Genomic DNA, 17093 nt, shown 5'->3' with positions numbered 1-17093 from the left:
TCTTCTTTACCCATGCGGGTATTGGAGTGGATGTGACACCGGGTTCGACTCTTAGGTTGCCCAGAGTAAGTGCCAGTGTTGCTGCACCTATATGGCAGAGCATTTCATGGAGATCTGTGAAGGCTTTCTACCATCTGATACAGGAAGCTGTCAAGCTGCCCTTTCTCAGCCCAATCAGTTGCCATAGGGGAATTGTAGAATTGCAGAATGAAGTCAGCGTAGTGGCTGCTTTTAATGGTGCCATGAGATCAGAAAATGTTAATATCCTGAATTTTGCAAGTAGACTTGGACCACCAAGTAATAATGAAGTGGAAATGACAGAGGTCAGTTCAGCACTCAGAATTTTGAGTTTGGCATCAGCCTCTTAAAAGTTGTCATTATGAAACAATTTGATTTCAGAAATATAATGCTTTGCAAACTGCAGTTTAACAATAAAGCCCTTTCAGGACAAGTAAGTCTTATCAGGGAAAAACTTGAAAATAACTTAGATCATTGTGGTAATTTTGAATTGATGCAGAATTTGTTATCCTTGTTATGTGAAAGGTCACTTAAAAACACCTTTGATTCCACCAGTTCTAGATTTTAGGTGGATGTGCTTTACAGTACTAATCATCATCAGTTTGTGCTTAAGACTGCTAAGCAAAAAATTGGGGAAGAGGTGTAGGAGGGAGGTGGGGGGTGTACACACACATACACACACACACACATATATATATATGTATGCTTGCCTGTGTGTACATATATTTTTTTGTAAAACACAACTTTTTCAATTTTAATTATTTCAGCTTCCCCAACAGAGGTAACAAAATCCATATGGGTAACATTGTCAGCCTATCCTAAGCAAACATTCAAGCAAGTTACACTGAAATGCATGCAGGGTTGTTTCTGAGGTAAACGTGACTTTGTTAGCTTAGTAGTTTCTTGGGCACTGTAAGGTGGTTGGAGAGGACAAATGGACACTAACAACCTCTGGTTCTAGTATTAATTGCTCTAGGCTTTCCCCATGTTGGTTTAGTGATTATGTATAAGAAGGAAGTTCTGAATAGTTCAGCAAGGCGAATGGCAGAAAATTTAGTATTTGCTGTCATCATAGTCTAGGTGAAAAGCAGTACTACATCCTAAGAACTAGATCTACCCGTGTGCGTGCTAACTGGGTTTTCTGCTGGGTGTTGCATCCTGATAACCCATGCAATTCATTTTATCCTGTATCACTAAATCTACTAAGCATAGGAATACTAATTGTTTTTAATATGGCATTGTTAAGCCTTGTCTTGACACCCCTCTTGATATTTCTAAATTGAATTAAATGGCTTGGATTAAATCTAACCTATAAAGACATCTCATTTACTGACTCTGCAGATCCCAGATGGAAATTAAGTTGCATTTTGGTTTTTTTACACTCGGACTTCAGATGCATTTATAAGGAAAGTACTGCACTTTTTTTTTTTACTTTTTCAAACCTTTGAATCTCTTAATTTCACAGCAATTTGTAAATGTTAACTAAGTGAAACCTTGGCAAGCACTACGGCAATAAGTTATCATTAATTATTGAAACATGATAACTGCTTTAGAGCTTACGGTTCTGGCAGCAAAATTTAATGCTGTTTCTTTTAATAATAGTTAAGCCATATCATCTAAGGTTTCTGGCTTGTTTGAGATGTGAATTTGTTTTATAGATTATAAATATACCTATATAGTGTATGTATAAAGCAGAATGCGTGTCCTTACTGATTATTTTTTGTACCATATTGTAAATTATATTATTTATTCTTTACCAATTTTGGAAAAAGGTGTTTTGGTTATTTAATATAATATACAAAAGCTGTTAAACTTCCTCTGTTTAAATTTCCAATTCAACTTGTAAAGCTGTTTTTATTCTTGTGCATAAATACATACTAATACTTGGTCTAACTTATGTCCAGTGTGTTTCTTGCTGTTAATGCTCTATCAGATTTTTCCTTTTAACCTTTATTTACATGATAATGGCCTGGGGGGCGGGGGGTGTGTGCAACTAAAAATTTGTCCATAAGGGCAAGCCTTCCAGGGTGAAATTCTGGTTTCAGTGAAATCAGTGGCATACAGAATCGCAGAATGGCAGGGGTTGGAAGGGACCTCTGGAGATCACCTTGTCCAACCCCCCTGCTTGAGCAGGCACACCTAGAGCAGGGGGCACAGGAATACCTTCCATTGACATCTTGCATCCAGGGTTTCCACGATTTTCACCGTGGTGAGAGGAGGGGTGGGGGTTTTTGTTTGTTTGTTTTGGGTTTGTGGGTTTTTTTTCCTTTATGGGTTCCATTCCCAGTTCCATGCTGATACTGCTAATTGCAAGTATCAGAAACGGGCCAAACCAGAGGGCTGGGTGTCCTGAATGTTGTGTCTTTGTCCATGGTCAGCAGTAACAAGGGAAAGAAAAACAAAACAAAAAAAACCCCAAACCACAAAACCCCAACCAAAACAAACAAAAACCGACAAGCAAAAAAAACAAACCACAAAACAAGCACAAAAGACCTGCACCAAACAAAAGGGGCTACAATAAAAAAGATACTGTATATCTTGATTCTTATTTTTTCCCACCAGCTTTTTTTTCCTTCACAGCTTCAGATAAGCAGGAACTTAGCTGAAGGGGTTGTATTTGGGACATCGTGTTTTATGTAGCCACTACCAGAAAAACGTCTTCCCCTGAGGTCAGTGAGACAAGGGAACAGGTAAACCAGAGAGGTGGTGGTGTCTGTCTTTGGAGCTTTCCGAGGCAAAGCCCAGAGGAAGCTGGTCTGGTCTGGCTCACCCTGCTTTGAGCTGGAGGTTAGACTCTAGAGCTGAGCTTTATTTTAGGCTGAATTATCCCATGGCCTATGTCGTTAATTAGTTCCTTTTGGTACACATTTAGGATTTTGGTCTCTGCAATACGCAATGGCAGCTTTAGTTTAATTATGCATTAAGAAAGTGCAAGAGTGTTCTTATACTAGATGCTAAGAAATCAACAGTATTTTAAAAAGCTCAACAAAAACCTTATTAGTAATATTCTTTGATGCTTCCTTTCCATTCAAAGAGTGAGGACTCATCTCTGCCACTTGTGTACTGAGAAAACTGGACTTTATGACCAAGTTTGAGCCTTCTGTGCAGCTTCTCACCTCCACCATGCTGTGATAAAGGCTCACAGCTAAGAGAGACCTTCAATTCTTTTCCACCTCATGTCCTACCACTTCCTTTTCTCACAGATCAGACAATTTTGCCTTTAAGGACCAAAATATAACACTGTAAAAACAGAAAAAATGAGTCAGACATAAAGAATGATCAGCAAAGCCAGAAATGAAACAAAGCAAGCTGTTGCATTTTGAGTACATATTTTTGGTGTATTGGGTTGTGGTTTTTTTTTTGTTTGGTGGTGGTGTTTTTTTTAATCCAAGACAAAAGCAGCAGTACAGCTGCTTCTAAATTTACTTCTTGGCACATAGAAAGCTGTGGAGCCATTAAATAAAATCTTGCTATCAATCAAAAATGTTTGGTTAAAAAGGCCACGCAAGTGTTGGTTCCTTGAGCATAACTGTACCAGCTCCTGCAAGTGCTGGTTCCTTGACTATAGCTGTATCAGCTCCTCTGAGCCCAGATTCTCCACGAAACAGATGGCTTTCACGTGACAGTTGCCCAATGCTGCTTTGGCTGCAGCCTGCAGAGCTGTGGGCAAATTTACAGGCACCATTTCCTGGGACAGGAAAAGATGGATTCGAGTAGTTGGACTGTTTATGATCTGATTACACTGTGTGCATATTACCTCCACACCGCTGTGCTTCGTGAGCCTGAGGTGCAACCCTCTCTCTGGCAAAGCTAGGTGAAGCTTCAGAGGTCCCCAGATGCTAAAGTCATCAGGTTATACAGTTGCCTGTGAGGTTAGAATCCTAGAATGTCCTGAGTTGGAAGGGACCCACAAGGATCATCGAGTCCAGCTCCTGTCCCTGCACAGGACAAACCCAAATTCACACCATGTCTCTGAGGGTGTTGGCCAAGTGCTTCTGGACTATCATCAGGCTTGGTGCCATGATGCCTCCCTGGGGAGCCTGCTCCAGCACCCTCTGGGTGAAGAGCCTTTTCCTAAACCTCCCCTGGCGCATCTTCCTGCCATTCCCTTGGGTCCTATCGCTGGTCACCGGAGAGAAGAGAGCAGCGCCTGCCCCTCCTCCTCCCCTTGTGAGTGTATCCAAAAAGCAGGTTCATCACCCAGTGTGCAGTGAGCCAATAATCACACGCTCTGGAGAGACACTGCAAATTTATTTCAGGGTTGCACAAGCCTGGGTACTTGGTGGTTTTCCACAAATCAAGCACACAGAAGCTGGCAACCTTATAATTTTTATACAATATGGCCATACATATTCTACCTGTCTGATACATATTCATTCTAATCTACATAAGTTACACAATTGGCACTGAGTCATTCTTCTTGGCTCTGCTTCAGTTTCTTCCACGAAATGCTTTCCTTTTTTCAGGGGTCTTTGGTGATCTTGACAGATGGGGCATCCTAACTCTTGTTACGTAGAAACAAAACTAATTTCTCTTAGCAACTCTCACTCATTTTACTTCTAAAAAGAAGCACTTGTCATTCATTAAGTGAGTGAGCTCATGGCCAAGACATCCTGGCCCTAGTCTTATAACAATGCTCAATCAAAAAGGAGAGAGTCTATATTCACACTAACTTAATCGTATACAATATCCCTCAGATTCACGCTAACACTCCTTGTATCCAAGGAGGGTAGGGTTGTCTTCTGTCATGAGGAAGCTGCAGAGAGCCATGAGGTCTCCCCTCAGGCTCCTCTTCTCCAGGCTGAACAAATCAAGTGAATTCAGATGCTCCTTGTGCAGTTTCTCCTCTAAACCCTTCGCCAACTTTGTGGCCCTCCTCTGGACACTCTCTAGTAGCTTTGTACCCTTAATGTATTGTGGCATCCAAAACTGCGCACAGCACTCGAAGTAAAGCCGGGGCGGGGCAACCACCTCCCTCGACCGGCTGCAATGCAGTGCTTGACGCACCCCAGGACACGACTCGCCCCTAGCGGGTTTCCCTGCGAGGCCCTTTAAATGCCCTCCCGCTGCTCGCCCCGCTCCTCCTCTCAGCCAATGGCTCTGCCGTTCCCTCTGACGGACGCGCGATCTCTACCAATGGGAGACGGCCAGGATGAATGACGACGCGGCCCCTTTTCAAGCTTTCCTTCCTCTATGGGGCTCACCGGGCAGGCGGGATATCGAGAGGGCGGCCTGCGTTCGATAGGCTTGCTCGGCGTGATGGGCAGGTGGTTCAACCAATGGTAGGGCAGGGTGGGGCAGTCGGCGCTACCTGCGGTCCGGGGGGGCAGGAAGGATCGCTGTGCGTGGGGCTGTGGGTTTCGTCTGCCACCATGTTCCAGGGCCCCGAGGCTGACTCGGCCAAGCCTAGCTCCAGGTGCTGCGGCGGGCCGGCGGCGCGGGGGCGACGAGGGAGGCGGGGAGAGCCATGAGGGGGCCTGGGGCCGGCGGCGGGGCTTTGTTCGGAACGCGGGAGAGGCGCGGCTGCGGTGAGGCGCGGCGCTGAGGGGAGGGAGGCGGCGGGGGTGCTCCGGCTGAGGGGAACGGGTATCCACCGAGGGGCCTTTCAGCCGCGGCGCGCGGGAACGCCGCCCCCCATCCCTCTGGTGGCCGCCAGGGTAGGAGGCCAGCGCGGGGAGGCGGCGCTGCCGCGTGTACTTCTCCTCCGGCCTGGGGCTGGCGGTGCGGGGAGCTCCGGGCGGTGCGGGGAGCTCCCGGCCCTGCGTGCTGTGTGGGGCTCGGGGCCGCGCGTGGGGTACGCGGAGAGGGGGCGGGCAGGGCCGGGCCGGGCCGCGCCGGTCCCCGCGGGGCTGCAGTGCTCGGCGCCTGGCCCGGGCCCGCCGGGAGGGGCTTGAGCCCGGGCTGGGGGTCACCGAGCTGGAGGGGGGCGCGGCTCCCGCGGGGATCCCCGGCGGGGAGAAAGGCCTGGCGCTGCGGGGCCCGAGTTTGTACCCTCCCGAGGGGGGAAGGAGGCCCTGGTCGCGCTCTGTGGAGCTTTGAGAGGATCCAGCACAAACGCCTGCATTAGCAGATGCTATCTGGTTTTCGCCTTATGAAGTTGAAATATATTGTTACATTTGGATGAAGGCGTTTATCCTAATAACTTAGATCTGGAGTGATAAATCCATCTGCGAGGTAATCATGCGCTCGGAGGGGAGGGAAGAGGAAGTGCTTCGAAATGGTGTAAGCGTGCTTCAAGTCTGCCTTTCGTTCCAGTCCCTCTAAGCCATGACCTGGTTTTAAAAGATTTCTGAGGATGCTCTGCTCTTAGTATAGTCTCTGAGAAGCTTCTGTTCCCATGGTGATCTTGAAACTACATTGGACTCATAAATCGGGTTTCTGGGTGGAGTCTGGGATGCAGACAGTCGTAACTTTTTAGTTAACAGCAAGCAAAGGTGGTCTTGTTACGGCTTGTTCTCTGGCATTGTGGCAGCGTGTTCTCGTCGTGCCTGAGCGCGAACTCTGGCAATACACGCAGCCATGCAGGCAGACCCGGCACGGCAAGCGTGCGTACTGCAGCGGGGCAGTACGTTAAGTTGTTGCATTTTATAGAGTGGTCTCTGAGATGGTGGCTATTGACACACAGCCTGTGCCATCAAAAGCAAAAAGTGCTTGATTTAAGGACGCTTCTTCCCGAGTTTATTGTAATCATTCCCTAAATAAAACTTTATTTGATGATAATGCAAATCCTTTTGCAGTTCTTGACGTGTAGAAGTTTATCTAATTAAAACAGAGCCTAATAGAAAGTCCTTGCAGCATCCACCAACAGCTTTGGAAGTGGGAAGAAATAACTCTTCCTGATGTGAAAATCTTTGCAAGGAAATTATTAACAAATGCTTTGCATTTTGAGAACTTTGTAATACATGGCCATTACTGTTAGAAAGAATTTATGCTAAAAATATTTTAAACTAAAACTTCCACTTAAATAATTGTCTGGCAAGATATATCTCTAGTAGTCCAGTTATCGTGTACAGTGATTTAGTGAACAACTAGTTTGCTGAATCAAATTAACTGCCTAGTTTCATTTTATTAAACTTTAATAATGATGCTTTGTATTGTTAAGGAGGTTTTGCTTTGCCAAAATAAAAATGAGGAATTGCATGTCTAAGAGTTACTGTTCCTCTGGAAGCAAAGCAGGACAGAACTGTACCATTCTGTTGGTGGTGCACACTGTAAAGATGCATTGGTTTTACATCTCTAATTCATCTAGTATATGAGCAGTTTCACAACTACAGTATAGAGCTGAAAATGTTAAATGTGGCCACCTTGGAAATGTGAAATGTGATAGACGTTCCCCTCCTCCCGTCAGTGTGATTTCAGAGCTTTCAGATCAAAAGGATGCCCGACTTAAAGCTTTGCTGTTTGTTTATGAGTGAGCTATTTAATGAGCCATGAGCTTGTATTGACCCAGCATCAGGAGCACCCCCGGTAACTTTCTGGTCTTTGCCTTAGAGCCTGTTGTTCCAAATCTTAACACCTGCTTTCTGCTGGTTACCTTAGTGATGGACTCTGGCCTATAATACAGCTCTCTTTTACCTGCTTGATTAGATGTGTCTGAAAACTGGTAGGACTTCAGTGTTTGAATTTCAGGCAGATATTAAAAAAATATTTATTTCTGTAGCTGGGGTCTTGAAGTAATGGATAAGTCTTGGCACCTCTTCCATACGTCAGCTGAAAGGTTTAATGAGGAAAGGGCATTCAAATCAAGTGTGTTAAAATGTAGGAAAGATCACAAGAACTAATTAAAATTCTTCAAGCCTGACAGAAGAGAACAAAGTAATTAGTAGAGGCTTTCAAACTTACAGGGTAGGATTCTTAATTTAGCTCTTCTAGGTGAATTAATAGACTTCTAGTCTGCTGGAGGGGAGAAGAGGCAGATTTAGATTGTGTAGAAAACAAAGTGGGTTTTTTTCATTGCTGTTTAAAAGAATAAGACACCACCTTCTTCCCCCCGCCCCACCCCCCACCCCCCCCGGAAGAAAGACGATCGGGCTTCTCTGGCTACCAGACACAAAAATACCTCTCTGTAAACTGGCCTAATACCAATATAAACTAAAATTACTTTAAAGTGTATGTGGATTTTCCTTGTACTCTGTTGATTTAGCATGCTGTTTTCCTCTGGTAGGATTCACAGTCTAAAACTTATTTTCTTATTTGTCGTTGGAGACCTGCACGTCTCACTCTGACCTAGGACTGAGTGAGACAGGAGTACAAGGAGGCCAGCAGTGCTCTAGAGGCTACACAGCAAGAAGATAACTTTGTATTCTCCCCAGTTTGTGGCTGAAGGGAAGGAGCACAAAACCCTGTCCGCTTTGCTGTCATAAGCTGGAAGACCTTGTTGCTGTATTCAGTATTATTTTTTGTAATTCCTGTGAATGACTTAGTTATCTGACTTTGTATTAGTAAGAATTTTATGGACCTGGTGTCGCAGTCACTTGGAAGTCTATGGAATACTTGGAAGGTTCCCAACAATTAGAAGTTTCTGCAACTGAGAAGGCAAATCCACTTTGTGAAGTCAAGGCATTCTTTTGGGTGGTGCTGGCAGAAAAGGTCACCTCTTGCGCTGATCGCAAAGTGCTTCCTAAGCACCTCAAGTGATGCCTCTGACTTACTCATTGCAACAGTAGGGTTTTCTTAGTATGTGTACTGACCTGAAAACAGGAGGACAATAGAAGATTAATCAGTGTTGGATTTCTTCTGAAGCTTAATTAAGTTTGTGAACTGGATAATAAAGACCTTTAATTTTAAAATGGAGTTTCCCTAGAATTTTTTCCTGCAATGGATCTTAAGTCCAGTTGCAGGAATGAGAAGTAATTTGATTCTTATGACTGGTTGTTTTTCTTAAACCAAAAAAAATCTGAATGTAGTTATTTTGTTATTCCCTCCTACGCTTGTAGGCATGTGTTAAGAAAAAAGCATGGAAAATGGAGTGAATCTAGCATGTAAGAAATTCCATCTGAATAAATTACATTTCTCTTCCTTTCAATCTTTCTGATAGTATACTTAGATTAGTATACTTAGAACTCAAGAAGGACTACATGCATTTAAAAAGTAGCTGAAAACAATGGGTAAAGTCAGAAATCACTTCAGTTATGTGAGGGATACTAGCAGACCTCCTTTTTTTAACAGGAGTCCCTTCCTAAACTCTAATTTTTGGTGGTTTGTTTTGAGTTTGTTTGGTAGGTTGGTTTTTTGAATTGTTCCCTTTACTTTACCTTCCATCTCCAAAGTTTAAATGCTTAAACTGCCTCATAGTTTCTGGACCACTGTGGATGATGGAAATACATAATTTGCCTATACAATGTCTGTTTTAATAGCAGTTTTAGGTCTTCTAAGATATGTGGAAATCTTACAGCATAGTTGGATCTGTAGTCTGGTGGATGCTAAAGTGTAAATAAACCTTCTGCTCAGATATTCTCTTACCTGTGCAGTGGACAAGACAGTTGTCCTGTCTACTGAAATTTTAGTTTCTCCCTCAAGCTGAAGGGGTTCATTAAATCACAGTTGTATTAAGGATTAAAATACTGAAATTGGCTAGTAAAGGCAGTCTCTCTGGGGCTGGTTCTGACTATACAAACTACTCCCACACTAAGAGAGGAATTTTTTTTCTTCTTCCTCCCAAAGATAATCGAACCGCGTTCTGTATCTTGAGATCTGAAATGCTTGGTAAAGCTCATTTTCTGACGGGGCAGCCCAATATCTCTGCTTTTGTGAAATTAAACCTTAAGAGTTAAAATGGAGTAGATCTTGGCTGCCAGAGGAACCTCTTTTTACGCCTGCAGATAGCTAACCTGAAGTGGCTTGCTTCTGTCACAGATCTACGGAGGGGATATGTTGTATTAATTCACTGATGTTTGAATTCTGTTTAGGTAAAATGGGATAAAGATCTTGCAATTTATAACCTGTGTAAAAGTAAAGGTTAGTTTAGGTCCCAGGTCAAGTGTTCAGTTTAGAAGAGGTAATTCACCTACTACTTTTGCTCAGCTAAGATTGTGCATAACTGGTCAAGTAGACGTAACTGTAAAGATTACTTTTGATACCTGGGTATTCATTGCTTTCCCATGCTTTTTCTGTTAATTTTCCAATTCCACTGATTCTTCTCCCATGTAGTAGTTCAGTTCCTTTTCAGGACAGGACCCGAAGTCTGTTGAGTAAGGCGTAGGTATTAACCGTGAACTTATTACTCGTGGACAAGCATGACTTTTGGTTGGTTTTCAAGAAGTCAGTCCGTTTCTGTTGTAACCTCCAATTTGTATGAGGATCCATTTGATATACCTCTAGTGCAGAGCTTTAGTTGTCATGGATTTGCATCTTGACCACTGAAAATTTCTAAACTCTGCAGCAGCTAATATGATAACTGATGATTGAAACTAGCAAATTTTTCAGTAATGTCTGCTTTTGTTTAAAAGTTGATGGGTTTCAGTTTATCACAGAGGCAAAGTTGGCATGTGCAGTTTAGCAGAAAGTCTGATTCTTTAATAGTAAATACTAACCAGAGTCATATGTCTTCTCTTAAACACCACAGATAGCACAGACATTTGTTCTGGTAGCACTGTTACGACCATTCCAAGTAATCGTAGATAACGTGATGATCAAGTTGACTGACTAAGAGGCTGGCAATATTTGTGCTGAACTGGAGAATATTTTATTAGATCAGCTCTTGAAACCTAGATACTACATGGATGTAGCAGAATCACATGAAGTAAATTAAAATCAGAATAGTTATTCATAACACGCAAGGGAGAATGGGGAGGGGACATCAAATATGTTGAATGCTGTAAATTTCAAACAAACTTGTGTCTTGTGCTTCTCTCATTCTGCAATGTAGAGTTTTGAAGCCCCCTGGAGGAGGTTCTAGTGATCTCTTTGGGGCTGCAGAAGAAGTTTCTTCTTCAAGCAGGCCCCACCGGATGGCATCCAATATCTTTGGAGCATCAGAAGAACCTCAAAACGTTCCAAAAAGAACAAACCCTCCAGGTAAGAGCAGCCACCTCCTTTGGCATGATTGGGCTCTGAATTGTAGCACAGAACTGGTTTGTATTCCTGAAGTGGAGCGCTGTGATCTGTCTTTTAATGCTGCATTTTTACAAATTGAGCGGGCCTGAGCAATAAATCTATTCAGACTTCTGAATATATGAATATTTCAGTGATCTATGCGTTCACACTCTTTTTGGCACATCATCCAAGTCTAATTCTTTCTGAGTTGAGATCTAGGAAATGACGAAAAGAAATTGTTCTGTTCTAGAGCTGTATCATCTGTTAGCTGCAGTGAGTACAGCTGTGGATCTGAGATCCTCTAGTGAATTCATGTAACAAAGGATTTAAAGTAGTATCCTCAGGCAAGCCAAAGTAAGTCTCTAGGCAGTAGCATTCTAGAAGTCTTTGAATTCTTATGTCTTCTTTTTATTTTTTTTAATATAGTGTGGTAAAACTAAGTCATCTAGGGAAAAAAAAAAATCTAATGACTGCCTTACAGGGGGAAAAGAAAGTGGGATTTTTGAGGATTCTAGTTCTTCTCAGCCTCGTCCACGGATGAATCCACCTGGTGGAAAGACAAGTGATATCTTTGGGTCTCCTGTATCTACCAGTGTTGTGCGAGCACACCCAAACAAGCCAAAGGTATTTGTATTTCTTTTGCTGTCAAACCAAGAAGCTAGCAGCTCAATGAGTCATCTCAGTCTCGTCACAGTGCGATGCCTGTATTCTTTCCAAGATGACAGACCTGAATTATGCATAGGGTAACTTCAAATTAGACAGTTATTCCTGAAGTCTTTGTTTGAGAGCTTGTTATCTTTGGTATATCAGATTTCAGTGTGCTGTGTAGTTTGCAGTAAATCTATTCATTAGACTGCAGATATGTGCTCAAAAAACAAAAAAAAGAGAAAAAATTGCTTTTGATGCATTTGGTCTTCTTTGTAAGTGTTATACAGCTAGAGTGCTTGGCACACAGCTTTAGAGGCATTTAAGCTAGATAGGTAGAAGATACTTCTCTTTACTTGCCATTTTGGCAGAGGTGATCTTGATACCAGTTCTGGAAAGTTGGTGACCATCAGTGAGCTGCTGTCATAAGTCCTCATGTGGCCTGGCTGTGCCCTTCACCTCTCTTAAATATACGTATCTACATTCACCATGAAAGCACTTCAGCAGGAGATTAAGCTTAAGTGATCAACTTTGAGTGTCAACTCCAGCATGCACTTGATTTTGTGGTGTCAGGCAAAAGTGTGTCCTGCTGAATCAGTTGTTATTTTCTGATCTTAAAGGTGATATGCATATCAGTTAGAGAAGCATGAAAAACAGGTCACTGTGTTTGTGCTGAAAAGGTAATAGCAGTCTCATTTTTCCTGGAACCTTAGGAAGAAAAGATTAGTCCAATTTAACTTTTTCTCTTTTCTCCTTTTCCCCTTACATTTGAACATGCTGGTAGTGTACTTTTGCCTAATTTTTAATGCAGACTCTGGAATGTATTTGAGGGGATTTGAGTCATGAGAAAGGAGGAGAGGAAAAAACCTGGGAGCTAGGTTTTTGTCAGGTGCTGTCTGTGTAGGAAAGGGCTTTGTTTTCGTCCTCTGTACCACTTTATCAGGCTGGGTGCTGATGCTTTTTAGTTGCTTTTTTAAAAATGGAATGTTAATTCCTGCAATTTCCTGACTAAATGGAGGACACCACTTTGGAAATTCCCATGTCTTTAATTAGAGCCTTGGGATGGAAAGGAGATAGACTATTTTCAAAAATTACTGCAAGTTGAAATTCATGGGTGGATAAACAGGCCAGCTTTTCTGAAGTATTGCTGTGCATTTCTGACAATCAATTGGGATTGTTGGAGCTTAAAAGGTTTTGTTAATTACCTGAGTGTTGGGGTCACTGTGGGTGCTGGCTGAAGACAGTAGTTGCTGCATATAAATAGGGTTCTTAAGGGCTGCTTGCTTCTAGTTGTGAATATCAGCTTCTCCTGGATGGGTGGTAGTGGGTGCTTTACAAGAATGGTAATTCCAGCCCTTTGGAATGAACCGTTCATTACAGACAAAGTTTTAAGCCTCTAATGAAGTCTTCACCTGCATTTCTGTGAATTGTCCTAGATGTGCACCTTGGTGTAACATGGGAGTTACCTCCTACCACTGCTTCTGGGATTATGTAGCAGTGGAAGGGATGCAGGGCTGCACGCAGTCGCTGCAGCTCTTGGTTTTTACAGTGATAAAAGTGGTATAAACTTAGATCAGAAACAAAGCAAAATGTTCTGAAGGATTTTGTGACAGAGTTACCGTTTGAGAGCGATAATATACTAAGATAGTTTTTTGTTTCTTTGCAGGATCACATTGTCTTGAAAGAAGAAGAAACACCAAAGAAGCTCGAAGGTCAGCAAGAGAAATTCTTCTTTCTCTTCTCTTTGAGAAGATAATCTCTGAGGAACGGTTTCTTATGCTTCCTCTTCAAAATATAAGACTGAGGCTGGTGTTCAGGATAATATAACTGAGAAGTTTTCCTTCTGTTAGTCAGAAATTTAATCACTTGACTTCAGGGAAATTAATCTCTTCCTCTTATTGAGAACTCCACAGGTGTTAAGTCTTGATGTGCTCGATTTGTGTATATACTTTGCTTGATACTGTGCGTGTATATGGATATATATGGAATCTGTATATACAGAAAAGCATCCTATCCGATTGCTACTTCCTCCCTTGCCATCTCCTTCAAGTGCGTGATCTTGGCCTCCTGTAGTTGTAAATAACAAATAGCTGACTGACAAAATGTGTTATTGCTTAGCTAGTTATTGTTAAAGAATGATGGGAGCCCTGCTTTCGAGCTCAGTATGGAAGGATTCATTGGTATGTTGTGTCTCTTAATTGCCTGAAACTGCCAAATTAATTCTGAAGGTATATTGCTTAACCTATGTATCTTTATTAGAAAGCTTGCTGAAGGAAGAGAGGAATTACGCTGAGGAAGAATTTCACTTCTTGCAACTTGTTTCCTTCAGGAAAAATGAACAGATACAGGGAAACGTCAGTGTGCTATGGGTGGGAGACATAGGAAATAATGCAGCCTACAGAAGATAAGGCGCTTTGTGCGCTACAGGATAGCAAGTTGATCTAATACCTTTTCTTTTTATTCAGCTACAGAAAATACCAAACCACAGCTGGAAGATGGAGGGGAGAAAAAAGATCTGGGCAAAGAGGAGCGATGCAAGGAGCCAGAACCCAAGATAGACAATCACGAGCCCCGACTAGGACCAAGGCCACGCTCACACAACAAAGTTCTCAATCCACCGGGAGGGAAATCCAGTATTGCATTCTATTAGGGTCATCTGTTCCCTTTCACTAATGGAGTCTGCACAGAAACTCTTTTCTGTGGTTGTGAGATCAGTTTATAGACCATTGTTTGTTGATAGATTCTTAGGCAGATGGATGAGGGTTATGCTAAAGTGCACAGGGAGGGTAACCCGATGATTTGGGGAGGGAGGGCTGGGGAGGGAAGGGGTGCCCTGTGGAAGATGTGAGGATCGGACTGCCTGGGTGGGCAGCAGAGGGGGACATCAGTGTAACTTTGTGAAAGATCGGTACTACTTTGTGGTGAGTTCATCAGACTGTTAGGTTCTTAGCTAGCTAGTGGCTCGGGACACTCTTGTGGAGTCAAGCTTATCCACACAGTCAACACGTAAAACACTATGAATGGGTAGGGACCTGGAGGTCAAATCTGGAAGATTCTGAAGCACAGCAGGCAGGCTAGGCCTTCCTCTAGGCAATAGGCTACGGCTTCACAGTGCGAGTTGACCTGCAGTCACTTTCATGTAAATATGTACCACTGGAACAAGTAGTGCTACCGTGGTTTTGAGTGTCTTCGTTCTTGAGTCTTCAGTGCCTGAGTGTCTTCAGTCTTCTCCTTTCTTGCTTTGTAGCACATGGTTGCTGATACAAGGACAAAACATGCGGAGAGTTTCTTTTATCCTCATAAACCATCATATGTTAATAAATATGGTCTTCCCCTCCCCAGGGTATTCAGGCCTTTCTGATGCCTTCAGTAATCTGCTGATTACTACAACTAGCTCTTGACAAGTGCTAATATCAATCCCACATACTGTTTCATGTAAGTGCTTCTAGAAGACTTGTTTAATGTATCCTGCTTGAGCACTTGCACGTTTTCTGGTAAAGATGTGGGTACAAACAATAGCTTTATGGTGCTCTGTACAGAAGCAACTTAAAGTGTAACATTACCATGGAGAATATACTGAGGTGCCCATTCAGCTAGCTTTGACCCAATGTGTATAGAAATGCCTTAGCTTCTGCCAAGGTTTTTATTTTTTACCCTGCAGAAAGCAGGACTGTTCTCTTCACCACAGTGCTTTTTTTTTGTTGTTTCTTCTTTTTTGTTTGTCTGTGATGACTCTGTTAGTGAATTCTCTTGTCTTTGGTCAGCCTTCCATCTGCCTTTGACTGCCTCAGATTTTTGGTAATGTTGGGAGAACTATGTGGGTTCTCCCCAAACCACAGCTGTAGTTGTTTTGAGACATGCTGTAGGCTATCCTAGTTTGAGAAACAAAGACTTCAGCAATACAAACCTTTTGGTTGTGCTGGCACTCTTAAATCGTGTTTGGAAGATGTGCATCTTTTACACAAGAACTTTTGGGGAGGGTAGCTCCCATTGTTTGGTCTCTGAATGGGCTTTCTGATCATGTCCAGAGGTTTGATATGTGAATGTTAACTTTAGGTGCTTATTGTTCAATGTATTTAATAGTGACTTTTTAAACTTGTCATATCGAAACAGTTGTTCAGGTACACCAAAGAACAAGTGGCCTTATCTGTGTATATCTGCTGTTGTTCTAGCCCAGGTTCCCTGGGAACTGCTACTGCCTGAGGGGACTGTCTCTGGGCCAGGTGCTAAAACACTCCGTGATTATAGCGCTTACTGGACAGCTCAGTTTGGTTGATGTGGTGGAAGTGGTGGAGGACTGCCTTTTCAAAAGACTTAGTTGCCTTTTCAAATAGTTAAAAACATGGGGCAGCGCTAAGGGTAGAAACATCCACGGAAAGTAGGGTTTTCGATGCCTTTGTACCTTTCAGAGAGACTTGGGGCTCCCTGTTATTTGCCCTCCTAGGGAAACAAGACAGTGATTCTAACTGCAGCCCTGTAATGGGTTTATGTTACTTCCAAACATGTTATTTCCTAGCAGCCATTCTTGCGTCAGTGCTCTGTAGCCTCTGGTTGAGTCTCAGACACATCTGTTTCAATTTCTTCTGCCAGTACATGACAGGGTTTAAGAGGCTACCATGTGGAAAAGTCAGCCAGAGGCTGCTTGCTGCATTGGAGGGTCTGGTGTAACTGTTGCTGTCTGTAATACTGAGCTTAGACTTGGCATCTTTTAGTACCTGATGCGCATCGGCTATAGTGCCTGTCATTTTAACAGCAACTTCCTGCTAGGCCTTAAATTCATTAAACTATGTTAGTTTTCTTGCATTTCTTTGGAATCTAAACCATGTTTTCAACTCATCAAGTAAGATTGATAAGAACATTTCTCTGGGACAGGAGGAGATGGGAAATAAAAGGATAAATGATGCAATCATCAATAAACCTCTGATTTTGTTACTTCATTGTGTGCTGTAGATGTCTGTTTTTATAAATTAATTGGTAATCTAGTTCAATGTGGATGCACTGGTGAATTTTGTTACCTGAAATTGGAAAAATTGCACAAATCTTTTCAGGCCTTCTGCAGTGGGGAGTATGCTGTGGAGCTGTGACACCCTGCTCACGGTTGCCTGTGAGACAAGCACCTCTTACCTCTGGGGAGTTTGAAGGGACAGTAGCAAGGGTAGGCTGTGCAGGTCAGCGCTTTTTTGTGGGCAACGTTCTGTGGTGGTGTGTACAATGCAGGGATGCTGTTAGGCTCTTCAGCACTATTGTAAATAGACTTAAATATTTAAGTCTATTTGTAGACCAGTGTAATGATTCCCCTTGAGCACAGGACGCTCTTTATGTGAAGAAGTCGTAGCCCCACTTCTACACTTCTGGTGAGTGCGTAAAGCGCTCATGCGCCAAACTGTCTTGGCTGA

At 42.9% G+C, this 17093-nt stretch overlaps 1 protein-coding gene across 2 annotated transcripts; it reads left to right on the top strand.

Moving 5' to 3' along the window:
• The first annotated feature begins 5196 nt into the window (after positions 1 to 5196).
• On the top strand, positions 5197 to 16634 carry JPT2 (Jupiter microtubule associated homolog 2). Of its 2 annotated transcripts, none has more exons than XM_075105843.1 (5): positions 5197 to 5285; positions 10886 to 11034; positions 11534 to 11676; positions 13364 to 13409; positions 14163 to 16634. In XM_075105843.1, the coding sequence occupies exons 1-5, from the start codon at positions 5212 to 5214 to the stop codon at positions 14345 to 14347; spliced, it is 597 nt and encodes a 198-aa protein (XP_074961944.1). In that variant the 5' UTR covers positions 5197 to 5211; the 3' UTR covers positions 14348 to 16634. The 2 variants fall into 2 exon arrangements, with proteins under 2 accessions (XP_074961944.1, XP_074961943.1); XM_075105842.1 differs by lacking the exon at positions 5197 to 5285 and adding an exon at positions 5294 to 5434.
• Positions 16635 to 17093: the final 459 nt, after the last annotated feature.

This window comes from Phalacrocorax aristotelis, chromosome 10 (assembly GCF_949628215.1).
Source record: "Phalacrocorax aristotelis chromosome 10, bGulAri2.1, whole genome shotgun sequence".
In the NCBI taxonomy this organism is placed as follows: Eukaryota; Metazoa; Chordata; class Aves; order Suliformes; family Phalacrocoracidae; genus Phalacrocorax; species Phalacrocorax aristotelis.
This window is presented reverse-complemented; position numbering and strand designations above follow the sequence as displayed.

Coding starts and splice junctions, on each gene's coding strand:
- JPT2 (XM_075105842.1), top strand. CDS start 5,298: ATGGTAGGGCAGGGTGGGGCAGTCGGCGCTACCTGCGGTCCGGGGGGG. Junction 5,435..10,885: donor TCGGCCAAGCCTAGCTCCAG/GTGCTGCGGCGG, acceptor TCTGCAATGTAG/AGTTTTGAAGCCCCCTGGAG. Junction 11,677..13,363: donor CACACCCAAACAAGCCAAAG/GTATTTGTATTT, acceptor GTTTCTTTGCAG/GATCACATTGTCTTGAAAGA.